Here is a 14,486-nt window from a genome sequence, read left to right on the forward strand (position 1 = left end):
AATACATTGATGATCATTATCGACTCATGATCTATCTACAGCACTTGGGATACTCTAGAAGAACCTTTGAAACAGATAACCGATATGAGCAGATGATTGGCTGACATAACTTGACTTCCAGGAAAGTTGTATTCAACCCGAAACCTCAGAATAACAAGTGAGAGTATTATCAACACTGTATGATGCATTATCACATATGATCGCGTCCCAACTTATGACTACCAAAGCAAAACAAACTTATTACTTCTCACTCCATCCTTCACCTCTCCACTCCACAACCTCAGGCCAACCTTCCCGCTGGACCCTATCCTTAGTACCAGCAGGAGTAGGTAAACTAGTAAGGTTGTTACCTAACCATTGATCTTCTGAATTACCTTTCTTCAAACTCAACTTAGACTTCGAAATCAAAGCTTTCTTTGAATCCCTGATGGAGATGAAACTATCATCTGATCCTGGCACTGCACCCCTCACGTATACGAGATTAAGGACTGTGTCAATCTTGTGTACGAGGAGGTTTTGAGTCGTCACGGTTGATGTGCCCATATGACCGGGCATTTTCTTATTGGGGATGACTCGACCTGGATCCTAGTGGAGAACAACGATATGTCAGGAGACGTTCGTTGATGAATTGATGCCCAGGCTGGTGTTTAATGATTGTGGTTCAAAATGCTCTCCAAAGATAAAAGTAGATTACACGAGTGAACAGGATTAAAAGGCGATCTAGAGCGACTTCTAACCCACCTGATTCTGACCAATGGAACCTCCTGATCGATGCTTGACTGAAACACCATGAGAAGCTTTCAGACCTCTGAATCCATATCGTTTCATCACACCTTGGAAACCTTTGCCGATGCTGTGTTGGTGCGAAGATTATGTCAGCCCAGGTCACTTTGGCTATGATGATAGTAGATCTCGATGATATCACGGGAAATTACCGAATTACCTTCTCCTCCATCACGAATCGAAACAGTAGGAAAAGAATAAATACCCACGATGTACCCTGCACATCGACATACTGCCCAGGAACAAAATGTCCCGCATTCAATTCGGTCCCCACAGCCAAAACACCATCGTCTGAAACTTGATACTCCTTCAATCTGTATTTCGGTTCCACGCCTGCTTTCTTGAAATGACCCAATTGTTGGGCAGGGGTAGTTTTCTCGGGACGTTTGGAAGCTCCGATTTGGAGGGTGTGGAATGGTGAGGTTGAGGGAGGTGGATTATGTCGGATAACTTGGTTGGCATCAACCTATTGATGTTTGAGAATGTCAGCAAATAGTACTATGTAGAACAAATGATGTTGACTGTCATTCTGTAAAAGGATAACATCGAACGAGATGTTTCTCCAATGACATAAGAAGATGGATAAAGATAGTTGACAATACGTTGGTATGTTTTCGAAGCGACTCTTACTCACCTGCAACACGGTCACGGGCCATCTCCTTCCATCCTGATCCCACAAAGCGGTCATACCTCTTTTCCTAGCTATCAAACCTGTCCTAAGCGTATGAGGTGTCCATTTTCCAACTGGATTAGAAGAGGTCGAGCTTGAGGCTATTGGTTCAACTATTTCGGCGACCGTAGCGAGTCCTCGTGCGAAAGGTTTTTGGAAAGTGCGTAGCTGAAGTATAGATCGCATTGTGTGTTGTATTGGCCCGAGAAGCGAAGATTCAGTCAAAATGAAGATCAAGTATAAGACCCAGCACTCTCCACAATCAAGTCAAGTCGAGGATGGAAAAGTCGAATGAAGCGAGATGAGAGGAAATTTAGGCCCAGAGTGGTGAGAAGCGGTGATCGCCGATTTGCCTGGTTGTTTCATCCCTTTGGACAGCCAACCATCACATCACATTCACTATGAATCCCTTTATTCTCCATCTCTATCTACGAGTATATCTCTCTGTTCTGAACAGTGCACAGGTCTGGAATCCGGATATTCCTAACACCGACCCTCGACCTGATCACCGCTGTGCATCTTAACGCTCTCCGCAATAGTTTGAAACGCTACGACCCCTTACATCAGCCTCTCCGCCTGGCTCACTTACCTACCCTTGACGAACAAACAGCAACAACCCTGGAATCCGTCGATTATCCCGTCATCGTTTCGTTTTCGGTGCCCGGGCGAACAAAACATCTGAATATCTCTCTGTCTCTCTTTTTCGCTTCTTCATATCACAGTTCCACTCTTGATCTTTACCTTACGCTACTTTGATTGTCATCTGTATCATTATCATCCATTTGTCATAAATCGACAATCGCCAGTCGTGTTAAATCACCCACAACACACGTCTTTGCCAAGACCAATCAATCACCTCATCCCCCTTTCACGGTAAATCGGTATCACCAAGCCATCAACCCATCAATATGGCAGCTATACCTGTCAATCAATATGGATCAGGACCAGGAGGAGCAGGCAACAGTCCGATCAGCCCTCATCCGCAATCCCAGTACGGCGCGCAGGTGAATCAGTATCCCACGAGTTCAAGCTTGTACGGTGATAATTCGCCTATAGATGGTGGGTATCCTCAAGGTATGGGTTATCCCGGAGGAGGAGATAGGGAGTTTGATAGACAGAGTAGGATCGTCAGTCAGCCTGCAGCGTTGTTAGATCAATGTGAGTAAGATTTAGATTCCCATACAGAAATATCCAAAGTGAGAGAGGAGGAATGGTGCTGATTCTAGGAAATTTATGATCGTCTGGAACAGCCCACTTGAGACCAGGTAATCAAGCCGAATTATTATCTCAAGATCGTACCCTCCAGCTATATCGTGAAAACGCCAAAAAGACCAACGACCCAGAATTGATATTTGAATTTTCGGTATTCATGATTGACGCAGCCAAATCGATGGTCCCTCCTGAACTAGAAGCCGATCCATCTCCACCACCAACTACTACCAAACTCATTGAGAAAAGAGAAGAATTGATCAAAGAGGCTACAGCCTTGTTGAAGAGATTAGCAGATAGGGGATATCCAGATGCTCAGTATTTCCTCGCGGACTGTTATGCCAATGGTATAGGGACTGTTAGAGGTAGACAGGATTTCGATAGAGCCTTTCCTCTATTTATATTAGCTGCCAAACATGGTCATCCGGATGCGTGCTACAGGGCGGGAACTTGCTGTGAACATGGTTGGGGATGTAGGAGGGAGAGTGCAAAGGCTGTGCAGTATTACAAGTGAGTTGGAACTGTTCGTTTGACAGCTGCTTGACATAGTTACGCATACAATCTTTCATTTTCTCCTGATTCCATCCTTCCCCATCCCGTAGTAGAAGGCCATGTCATTTTTCTAACAGATTCCATTCGTACACGTAGAAAAGCAGCTGTTGCGTTACACCCCGGAGCGATGTACAGACTCGGGACCGCCGAGCTCAACGGTGCATTAGGTCTATCGAGAAGACCTAAAGAAGGTGTCAAATGGTTAAAAAGATCCGCCGAACACGCTACAGAAGAATTCCCTCATGCCCTACATGAATTGGCATTATTACATGAAAGAGGAATCGACAATGTTTTATTTGTTGATTTCGAATATGCGGCCGAGTTGTTGGCTCAGGCTGCCGAATTGGGATATGCACCTTCGGCGTTCAAGTTGGGTGAATGTTATGAGTACGGGAAGATGGGTTGCCCTGTCGATGCTGCGTTGAGTATACATTATTACGTGAGTGGGGTCATTCCACTGATCGGGCATATCAAACACATCCCTACATTCCTGATCATTCCCACATGTATCGCTCATTGTGATTTTTGTCATAAATGCTGACTTACGAATATCTTGCAACTCTACAGAATATCGCCGCTCAGCAGAATCACCGAGACGCATGTTTCGCCCTCACCGCATGGTACCTCGTTGGATCACCTGGAGTACTACCGCAATCGGATACAGAAGCTTATCTGTGGGCTAAGAAAGCCGCTGAGATGGGATTAGCGAAAGCCCAGTATGCTGTGGGATACTTCACGGAGGTGAGTGTACTCATCATACTACGTTTCTCATCTGTCAGCAATTGCGCTAGGCTAATGTCATCTTTTTATGTGAAGACTGGTATTGGTACCGAAGCGAATCCTCAAGGCGCTATGAAATGGTACAAACTCGCTGCTGACGGAGGAGACAAGCGAGCTACGAAAAGACTTGCCTCGGGATCAAGAGGAGCTGGTGGAGGTGGTGCAGCGCTGGATAGGAGATTGGAAATGGAAGCTATGAAAGAGGAACATCAGGCTAAAGGCGGTAAAGAAGGATGTATAGTGATGTGAGGTGGATGTATGTGGGATGCGAAAATATCGGTGGATTACACAGCATGAGATGTTGTCAAGGTTCAGATCAAACACGGTCGAGGCATTTCCAATTCTCGCAAACCGGTGGACTACATTGAACTTCTAAGAACCACCGTTCATTCGATACGAAGAAGAGGGACCTTCTCTTGTAGCCATAAATAGTATAATACGATAAAAATAGATTATTCCTTCTTCTTAAAGTTATGTTTTCCTTTCTTTGTGTTTCTCTTAATGTGGTACTATTATCCTCATATGGTCAGCTTATGGTTTTCTTATATCTCCTTTTCGTAAGAATTAGTTAGTATGACAATTATCATGGTCGAGGCTGTACGATAGTCCATATTTCGATGTAAAGGTTTCTTTCCATGCACAAATCATCTTTCTCATCTTCATGCAATGGTGTATTCATACGGTCAAGCGATATATGCAATTTCTCAAGGATTTCGCGTATGTAGAAAACGACTTGAAATGGGAGTTTTTGTGAATGCTATGTTACAAAGTGATACTAATTGGAGAATCAAGTGTCTCTGCGGCATCTCTATTCTCCACCATGTCTAGCCAATCTAGCTTCTTCTCGAATCCTTAGTAATTCTTCTCTTCGTATGTGCTATCAGTACAGTGTATCAGTATCATCACGATCTCATATGGCATGATAATACATGATTTTAAGCTCACCTTCTTATCGCATAAATCCCTAAAGATGGAATCTTTCTTATCGAATAGCGTTAAAGGCGTATCAAATTCCCTCACTTGACCTTTGTCCAGAACCAAGATTCGATCGTAATACGCCACAGTCTGAAGTCGATGAGCGATAGAGAGTAACTATGGGATGTAAAACCACAAGAAAATCAGAGATATGTTTTGTCATCAAATTCCCTCTTGCATTCGTGTCGAAGTGTAATGTGTTGTTCTGCACAGTGTAGAAAGACTCACGGTAATATTTGAAAATTCAGTTTGGATGATACCCTGGATCAATGCGTCCGTCTCAGGATCGACCGAAGAAGTCGCTTCATCAAGTAAGAGGATCTTGCATCTTCGTGATAATGCTCTGATAAGTGATACTATGCCAGACCAAACCAAATTAGCTTGTACACCTTTCGCGAATATAACAACAACAGGTGAACTCGCTTTGTGATTTGTATAGAAAACTCACAGAGTTGTTTTTCACCTGCACTAAAATTGACTCCTTCAGCAGCAACGCTCGAATCGAGTTTCAATTTGTCTTTCAGAGTGATCGATACTCTAGGATGATTACGGATGAGGTTCAAGGCGTCGTTGAGCTCGGCGTCGGTCCTTGAACTAGTCGGATCGAGATTGTCCCTACATCAAAGTCATTCGTCAGATGCCTACCGACAAACGAAGATCGATGGTACATGATCACAAATGAATACTCTTATGGAAGACACATAGCAAACTCACCTGATTGTACCAGCAAACAAGAATGCATCTTGAGGTATAATCGCCAATCTCGATCTCAACTGTACATGACAGAACACAGATCAAGCTCAGTCTCTATAACCTTCCGGTGTACGAAAGAGGAACTTACAGTTTCCAAACCCAATTCACTCAGATCAACTCCATCAACCTCAATCTTACCTTTATCGATCTCTACAGTCCTAAACAATGCCTGCGCCACACTACTTTTTCCCGCACCTGTCCTACCAATTATACCGATTTTCTCACCTGCCCCAACGGAGAAACTTAGATTCTTGAGGACGTACGGTAATTCAGGTCTATAGCGGAGAGAGACATCTTTGAATTCGATTCTGCCGTTTATTGGCCATTGATCTGGCTTGAGATCGGAAGGTAGGAGTGGAGAAGCCTCGGAAGGGAGATTGTTATAGTGGTGAAGACGTTCAACGCAATTCTATCATAGGTTTCACGTTTATGAGTCGTCGAAACGGCGTTTTACTGGACCGAATATTCTTGGGATGATGGACGGGAGGGATAGGACATACCATTTCTTGTTCGCATTCAGCCCACAGGGGAATAAACAATGTGAATACTGCAATTCGGGAGAAAGTCAGCTCGAAGAAACCGGCCAGTATAGGGAGACGCTAACTATAAGCCGTGTTCAACGCATATGTCAATACCTCGTATGAGATGATTAGCGTTGAATATATCTTTCGGTAGATCAAGTTCAATGTGAGTTACTCACCACCCCAAATCTTTCAGGTGAGACATGCTCTCGCTGTACAACCCCGATGATACCGATAAGCTATCCACAAGAAAAGGGTTATCATCATTCTGACGCGATCATCAATAATGAAGAAAAGGCTTACTAGGATGATGCTCTGACTTAACGCATCGAGACGAACAGATAGCCATCTTGATAAACCGACATTATCAACATTAGTCCGTTGTTATGTATATGACAGGACAGAAAGTGTAATCTCACCGTTGACAAGTCAACTACATATGAGATGCTCCGGCGAATCAGCCTCTGTCCCATTACGATCAAAGTTTACTCTGGCACTCACCGTTAATATGTATGCTTGCTGAAAGGCAGGTGCATATACGTTAGTAGGAGATTAGGCAATATCAGTCAAAGTGGTTTCAACTCACCTGTTCCTTGTTCAAACCGTCCCTCAAGCGATCTTGGAATTTCTGCTGTTGTCCGAAAGCTCGTATGACCGCATGACCCGCAAGCTGTACAGAAACATGTGAAGCGTCAGTCTCAACCTGCAAGATATTTGTTGGTGATTACAGTGAACTCACTTGCTCGCTAAAAGAGGTGTACCACTCGCTTCGTACGAGCGATTGAACCCGCTTTAATTCTCTTGAAGTTCTCGTGTAAAATGCCGTACACAAATACTGCATATTATCATCACATCAGCCAGCATACGTGAGTGACATCCTTGATGATAGAAGAATGTTGTAGATCATACTGACAAAGGCACAGCCAAGAGGGATGAACATTAGTCCCAACCATGGATAAGTATATATGATCAAACCCATCGTTCCTAGAATGATCAAAGTGTTGCTTCACAGTCACAAGTCAGTAAGTAGCTGATGCGCTAGTGCAGTCCAGTATATCGTTCGGTACACACCTCAAAAGCTGATACCAGATCATAGAGAATCGATCGTCAAGGATACGTATGTCTGCAGTTATTCAGATGTTGATCAGCCCAGAAGTTCTCATTGATATCTCTGTGAGATCATTGGACTACTTGACTTACCTTTTGAAAGTCGACTGATGATCCTTCCAGTCTACTAGAACAGAAAAGTAGGCTTTGTCAATACCAAGTCTATATCCTCTTAATAGCTTGATCACTCACCGGCGTTCGATCATGCCAAGCGGTAGGACTTCGCATGACAGCTGTCCAACCGCCATTGAACATATTGAAAGACGCTCTCATCGCCGCCAAAGCAATCGCAAAGACTGTTCCGAACTGTATGCGTGAGGCAATCTCAGGGATGTTAGAATAGGGCTCTGTGTAAATGGAGCACTGAGAGTCTTGACCCACATTGAAGAAAGCTTGAGCAGCACCAAGACCTAGGATCATCTGAAATCAGCATACCCTGTACTGTGTATTACCCAATGTGAAATATGGGATACATACCTCCATAAACTCCCATATATTCTCCTTGGGAGAAGCCACCAATGGTATCTCCCGTCCAGTAACCCAAGAAAAGGGAATTGCCAATCGCAGACGCTTGAGTGAGTAGTAGAAAACTTGCACACGTGAGAACGCAGAAAGGTGAATTCAAGGCTTGAAAATATGCTTTGTAAGTTCCCCAAGATACATTACCTGTAACCCTTTCTTCATCTTCGAATTCTTTGTCGGGAATCGTTTTCGGGTCTTTACGAGGATGAGGCTCTTCATCTTCAATACTGTCATCATCCTTCTTTGAACTTATGGAGGACACAGGTTTGTCAGGGTTTTTCGAAGCGATTTCGGTATCGATCTGTTCGGTTGGGTCGGCTTCTTGCTCTTGTTTCTCAATTACCCCAAATTCATTCATCAGCGTTCTAAATATTCCATCGGTATTTCGCAATTCCTATGTTACAGACACACATATATCAGAGTGTCCACAGTATCTAAACGTTTAGGCAAGAATATCACTTACAGTGTAAGTACCTTGTTGGACGATCCGACCTTCATGCTCTGTCACACGATCTAAAACAAGTACCCAATCCGCTTTGGGTAAAACATCCAGGTGATGAGTGACTAGTATCCTTGTTCGATTGGCAAAAGGGCCATTTAGAATACAGTTCTCTAAAAGATGATGGCCCACTCCCGCATCTACGGCTGAGAGGGGATCATCCAGAAGGACAATATCAGATGAGTTGTATGCTGCACGAGCGAGGCATAGCCTTTGTCGTTGACCACCCGACAAGGTTATACCTTTTTCGCCAACTTTCGTTCTGTACAGGTGAGATCACATTAGCTAGACGGCCAAGGATGAAAAAGATTAAATTGCTTGAGAAAGAAAAAGAGAAAAGACACACTGATCCCCTTGTTCCCACATCTCTGTATCGCTTTTCAAGGCACAGGCAAAGATCGTTTCGTCGATTCTTGCTTGGTCTACTTCATGCTGCAACGATGAGAAGGTGATGTTATCACGGACTGTTCCGGACTGCACCCAAGCTTGTTGAGGTACTGCGATAAGCATTACACCTTAGCCCTTGAACATCGTTATGACTTCCAAATGAAGAGATTCACACACCATAGCTGACAGTTCCACCAAATTTCACATACCCATTCAGCTTCTTCACTTCGTTGATCAAGCCGTGTAACAGAGTTGACTTCCCAGTACCGACTCTCCCAACGACACATACCAGTGAGCCTGGCATGCAGATACCCGTTAAGCTCTGTACAAGCAAGGTTAGGACTTTACATACCTCGAGGGATCTTCATATCAACGCCACTCAGAGCGAAGGGTACATCTAAATCCTGTTCATCGGGATCCACATCCATAGCCAGTCCAAGCTTCTTCCGCTTCTTGGTTTTCTCCCTTTCGATTTTTGCGTCTTTTCTCTTCTCCGCCCTGGATCGATTGTCCAGCTCTTTGTCTTTGCCGGATTGCCCATTTGGGCCGGAAGGTTTTTCGTTTGATGCATTTTTGAATTTGAGAGATGCATCGTACCGGAAATCCGCCTTGACGTCTATACCAAACTTGGCCTCAGGATCGATATCTAGAGAATCGACTAGCTCTTCCGCCTGTATGAACCTCATCAGCTACGGTTGATGTCCAAATGCGCATTGACTTACTTTCAGGGTGCGGCTGACTCTGCCTAGGGACACAGTTATATCTCCTATGGCAGCGAGAGTCATGGGCAACAGAGAAATCGGAACTCGGATGACCGAAAACCATTGTAGACCCGAGAAAATAACTGCAGCCGTCAATTCATGACCTGACAGCGCAAAAGTAACGAAGGTTACTGCAGCATCCAAAATCAGCTGAGTGTCTCATATGGAGGAAAAGCGGTTGGGTACACTAACGAATGGCGGCAAAAATTGGTATGACATTCAAGATTGCAGTCATAACTCCTCGAAGCAACCCCTTGTTTCGCAAATTTTGTAATTCTTTTCGCCGGATGTCAGATACTTTGGTTCCGAAATACCTTTCGTATGCGTATAACTTGACGGCTCGTACATTGTTAAGGATTTCGGTGAGAACTCGAACTCTCTTGTCGGTGTGTTGTTCTTGCCGTTCACTAAATACCATGAATTTTCGTACCATCCACCCTGATCCGTGGATCAGCAGACTGGAATGAGGGAATGAGATGTAGAACTTACATTGAGAGGGGCCCGCAATAGCCAGAATCTGAATTTGGGTTAGTTTCGGTTATAATGTGAAGAGAGTCCTCGTGCACAACACTTACTCCTACACCGACCAAAGCAGAGTAACCAAGATTATATATCAAGAGGGCAATACCAGTTATCAGAGTTATGGGATCTATCACGAGGTTGGCGAATGTTGACATCGCCCATTCCTGAACATGTTTTAGCATATGATGATATTCGATGGTAGTTAGACACTAGGATTTGAATTATCAGAAGACTTTACTCACAATGATGCTACAATCTGACGAAACCAGAGTGAACAGTCGACCATTGCTCATCTCATTCCTGGATTTGCCAGACAAACGCCTGAACATGCTGCCTATCAGCATACCGGTTGTCCGATACCGAGGGTAAAGTAGCTTACATGGATTTACGACCGATCGTGTCGATCAGCTAAATATCTTGCAGTCAGATATATCCCATATTCAGCTTGTGCCGGACTCACCGCCATGCTCAACCTGGAGCTCATGATGAACTCCACCTGATCGCCTTTGAAGAACAGTAAACTCGCCGAAGACTGCATGACGTATAGGGCTATTGCCAATCCGATACCTCGACTAATACTGTCAGGTCGAGGGATATCATCTGTTAGTGTGCCATTGCTTCGAGCCTGGTAATAAGTGTGTGCAGTGGTCAGATGTTCAATCAGTTTCTTCGTCACCAACGGCGCTGTCACTCTCAAAGCCTCTAGACAAAGCTCAATGTTTTATCAGTATGGTTTCCGGTCTTCCAGAATGTGAAGATGGACAGACTCACGTCCGGCAATTGACAAGGCCACTGCAGTCCAATATTGAGGCCAAAGCGAGAAATAGATAGCTCGCCATAGACTCATGTCACACTCTCTATCATCCTCGATAGCGAGTTGATCGTAAGCAATCTTTTGGGCTTTCTTCTTCCCGTATAGCTTGATATGTTCGGGATTTGGCTCTCCCAGTCTAAGTCGAGGTGTCTCATCCTGATCTGATCCCGGCTCAATTTGCTTTTTTTCGGGATCAGTGTGCGAGGGGGATTTCGAATGACCTTGTGAAGCTTCATGTCTATCGACTTTCTCGCTAATGGGTCGAGTCGAAGCACTGTCCGGCCTGCTAGCTGGCGGGGCCTCGGCCATCGTTTTGACGGGCACCTCGAATCGACGGGAAGGCGGCATTCGACGCATGAAGTGCTTCTGAAGTCTCTCTGCATTCTGCATTCTTGAAATCAGACTGAATCGCACGGATCGAAGGAGATACGGGATAGAGAAATACTCACTGTTTTACTAGTCAATTCATCATTGAGAGACCATAGATCTGAAAGTGCCCACATCAGCATCGAGGTCAATATCAGTCATTGATGCAAGGGAAAGGAGACCGACCTTCAACTTGTAATGGTCGAGAATATCCGACTTTTAGTATGGGTGTGATCCACGTATACAGGAAGCTGGATACGATGTTGGCTTTTGCGAGGGGGATCAATTGGCCCTCGAAGACCGCTTCAGGCGCTTCAGAAGGTCTGTAGAATGGTATAGGCATCGAGAAGCGATTTCTCACCAAGTGAAGAGTGCTATTCAGTTTCGATTTCAAGTTTTGTTTTGATAGGAAGACGGTATGAATGTTGTGGATATGTGGGAGCAACGGGGAAAGATTCGGAACTCGGATTGGGATTGGGGAAAAGATGAATTATATGTCAATTGAGACAAAAACGAACCGTTGCGTTAAGAAGGATCTGGTGTCTAGAGGACTTCATTTCACTGGTCAAGTCGGTACAAAGGAAGGAAAAGTACTGACACAGATTCTTGTAAAGGTAGGTCCGTCCATAGAACGGAGAGGCCTATGAAACTTATCTTGAACTGAGGATCTGCCATGAGATCATTTCAAAAAGGCATTTTGTAGATCATGGTTCAACCCATACCGATAGACTCGGGGCTTCAGCCTGTTCCAGCGTCTCTATATGATACATTGAATGTAGATACTTTCGCCGAGGTGAATTGTGGACAAAGGATTATATCACCTTTGACTTGAGAAGTTGCCTTTCGGTGCGCTTCCAGTAAACCTATAGAGAGCGATGGTCGATGCCAGGTCTAGTCGAGAATCGTACAGTATTGGGCAAAGTCTCTGTGGTGAAGTTTTATCATAATCGTCTTTCCGACATTTCTTGACTCCACCATTTTGTTCACGATGCGCATCTTTGAGATGACCGAGAAGGATGAGAATGTCGCCCATAGACCAAGAAGCAAGAGTCCACCCTGGGGAGCCAGCGTGAGTACACACTAGCGATTCGAGCAGGTTGCTAAACTGGCGATTGAATGTTTTCCAAAGTGGCGAAGCTCGACTTGGTATATCACCATAGGTAGGTTTCTGAACACCCGGTCAAAAGATACGTGTAACTCAGAATTTTTCAGTGGTGACTTATGGAGCGATGACCGAAGCACTTTGCTATGTAAGCAGTCTTTCCGCTCTTCAGGACACATGAAACGTACTAAACAGGATTACAGATGATTGGTGTACCAGTCATTCCATTCCGACTAGAAGATCTAGGATACGATCATATATCTACCAAAACGTCGTGGTTCCTCTTCTCATACTGTATAGCCATAGCCATTTGTGAGTTCCATGCTCCATATTCAACAGCGACGCAGGGCAGAGTTCTTCCGATTAATGAGTGCTGGTGACCTAGCCACCTTGCCCACCGCTCTCTTCCTAGACAGAAAAGCATGGCAACGCGGCCCTCTGATTGCCGCCACTTGCGCCATGCAATTTGCGCTGCTGCTACTGATTTTCGTGGACAGATACGCTGTGATGATTTTAGCTCGTACTATACAGGGAATATCCTGCTCTATCATCTGGTCAAGTGAGCCAAAGTTTGGCTTCATTAGGGTTCTTTGCGAGATCTGCAGCTGACACCGTTACTGGTCACAACAGTCGGATTCGCTCTAATGTGAGTTATTGTAAGCTTGATGCAATTTTGGCTGATGTATGTACTTTCATGGATAGTTGCGAAAATGTCGAGAAGAAGAATATAGGTCGTCAACTTGGTTTCGCATTTTCCGGTATGAGTATCGGCAACATTGTGGTAAGCGATTTATCCGAATTCTACGTATCACCCAAACGACTTCTCTGATTCGATTTTAGGGTCCAGCAGCCGGAGGGGGCCTATACACTACTCTGGGTTGGAAAGCGCCATGGGTATTTTGCATGATTGTATGTAGTGTGGAACTGCTCGGAAGATGGTTAGCAGTCGAACAGAAGGATCTGATCAAGTATCAGAATGGCTCACTTGAGTCAACGAAGGAAGCGGGAAATAATATTGCAAATCTGAGCGACGATCCGGAGTCAATGGATAACACACCATCTGTCGAGCAAGCAGCGAATGATGATCACACGAACCACGACGACCGTAAAAAGGTATCTTCATTGCAAGTGGTTAAGATCCTCTTTACCCTCCAGAGGAGCCTGACAGGTATCGCTGTGAATTTCCGTTTGGGTTTGATTCTCGGTGCCATCGATCCGACGTAGGTGGCCTTCTATGCGCTCTTGGAATTGAAACTAAATTGATCAGCGATCTTTCAGATTGACCTTGAGGTTGAGAGATCAATGGGGAAAAGACTCTCATTTCGCAGGATTCGTCTACCGTGAGTATACATTCACCCCCCCCCCCGCGATTGATCTGAATGGAGTACTGATTGTGTGAGGACAGTGGCAACGGCCGTACCTTGCTTGATCACTTCTCCATTTGAAGGTTGGCTAGCCGATAAGATCGGTGCAGAATGGATATTATCCCCTGCAGCCATTCTGTCAGCACCTTTCCCTCTGTTGATGATGTTGAGCAAGAGTCTGCCAGGGTTTATTATCTGTTTCGTTCTGTTCTGTAAGTCTACACGAATACCGCTGGAAGATGACTTGATATGTAGACACATCGGTACTAACCCAGTGCGAATTGTTAGTCGTCTTTCTCAATAGTACCCTTGCGCCTGTTGGGGTAGAAGTCGCTGCAGTAGCAGCCCAAAATGTGAGTTATGTATCACCTTTGTCGCATTTGGTTGATTGTTAGGATTCGGTGCGCGATCACCATTGTAGAGCGGAATAAGCGAACTGCACCAGTTTGCCGCACTGAACTTGGCTTGGTGTAAGTTCACATCGCAATGTTGCGTTTTCCTGTAGTGACGTAAAGCTGACCACCATCTTGGCCATCAGCTGTATCGGGGGCGGTGGGTACAATCATCGGAGGACAGCTATACGATCACGTAGGATGGAATGCAATTTGTTGGTGAGTGAGCCAAGGTATATCATTCTGACCATGTTGATATTGATTGCTGTCGCACTTAGGTTTTCTTTTGCAACTAGTCTTGTTCTGTTGCCAATGACAATGGTATACACCGGTGAGAGACCATTATTTTATCGAATGATCTACAGAAAATCCCAACAAAGTCCCCCATCAGAATAACAGTAGATCAG

General features: G+C 44.8%; 4 protein-coding genes across 4 annotated transcripts; 2 read left to right on the plus strand and 2 right to left on the minus strand.

Moving 5' to 3' along the window:
- Positions 1–240: 240 nt before the first annotated feature.
- L199_004572 (50S ribosomal protein L3) lies at positions 241–1,639 on the minus strand (the record flags this gene model as incomplete). The annotated part of the gene is made up of 4 exons (XM_064890298.1): positions 241–585; positions 742–853; positions 993–1,249; positions 1,418–1,639. 4 exons carry the CDS (start codon positions 1,637–1,639, stop codon positions 241–243), a joined length of 936 nt encoding a protein of 311 aa, XP_064746370.1.
- Positions 1,640–2,361: 722 nt separating this feature from the next.
- L199_004573 (uncharacterized protein) lies at positions 2,362–4,243 on the plus strand (the record flags this gene model as incomplete). Its single annotated transcript, XM_064890299.1, has 5 exons — positions 2,362–2,611; positions 2,704–3,172; positions 3,311–3,653; positions 3,782–3,955; positions 4,031–4,243. The coding sequence occupies 5 exons, from the start codon at positions 2,362–2,364 to the stop codon at positions 4,241–4,243; spliced, it is 1,449 nt and encodes a 482-aa protein (XP_064746371.1).
- A 559-nt stretch (positions 4,244–4,802) lies between these two features.
- Positions 4,803–11,564, minus strand: L199_004574 (uncharacterized protein; the record flags this gene model as incomplete). The annotated part of the gene is made up of 34 exons (XM_064890300.1): positions 4,803–4,871; positions 4,940–5,086; positions 5,198–5,325; positions 5,418–5,584; positions 5,684–5,742; positions 5,811–6,131; positions 6,223–6,269; positions 6,327–6,357; positions 6,423–6,482; positions 6,547–6,592; positions 6,663–6,676; positions 6,745–6,762; positions 6,830–6,913; positions 6,983–7,078; positions 7,157–7,247; positions 7,315–7,366; positions 7,444–7,474; positions 7,543–7,656; positions 7,732–7,760; positions 7,828–8,266; positions 8,336–8,633; positions 8,718–8,868; positions 8,936–9,055; positions 9,111–9,429; positions 9,481–9,650; positions 9,712–9,957; positions 10,009–10,036; positions 10,095–10,205; positions 10,284–10,362; positions 10,421–10,449; positions 10,502–10,743; positions 10,813–11,239; positions 11,305–11,342; positions 11,408–11,564. The coding sequence occupies 34 exons, from the start codon at positions 11,562–11,564 to the stop codon at positions 4,803–4,805; spliced, it is 4,458 nt and encodes a 1,485-aa protein (XP_064746372.1).
- A 645-nt stretch (positions 11,565–12,209) lies between these two features.
- On the plus strand, positions 12,210–14,475 carry L199_004575 (uncharacterized protein; the record flags this gene model as incomplete). The annotated part of the gene is made up of 14 exons (XM_064890301.1): positions 12,210–12,290; positions 12,351–12,381; positions 12,434–12,471; positions 12,527–12,635; positions 12,709–12,882; positions 12,954–12,969; positions 13,026–13,104; positions 13,164–13,543; positions 13,602–13,663; positions 13,729–13,899; positions 13,976–14,040; positions 14,109–14,157; positions 14,226–14,298; positions 14,358–14,475. The coding sequence occupies 14 exons, from the start codon at positions 12,210–12,212 to the stop codon at positions 14,473–14,475; spliced, it is 1,446 nt and encodes a 481-aa protein (XP_064746373.1).
- Positions 14,476–14,486: the final 11 nt, after the last annotated feature.

Source organism: Kwoniella botswanensis, chromosome 1 (genome assembly GCF_036426115.1).
Source record: "Kwoniella botswanensis chromosome 1, complete sequence".
NCBI lineage: Eukaryota > Fungi > Basidiomycota > Tremellomycetes > Tremellales > Cryptococcaceae > Kwoniella > Kwoniella botswanensis.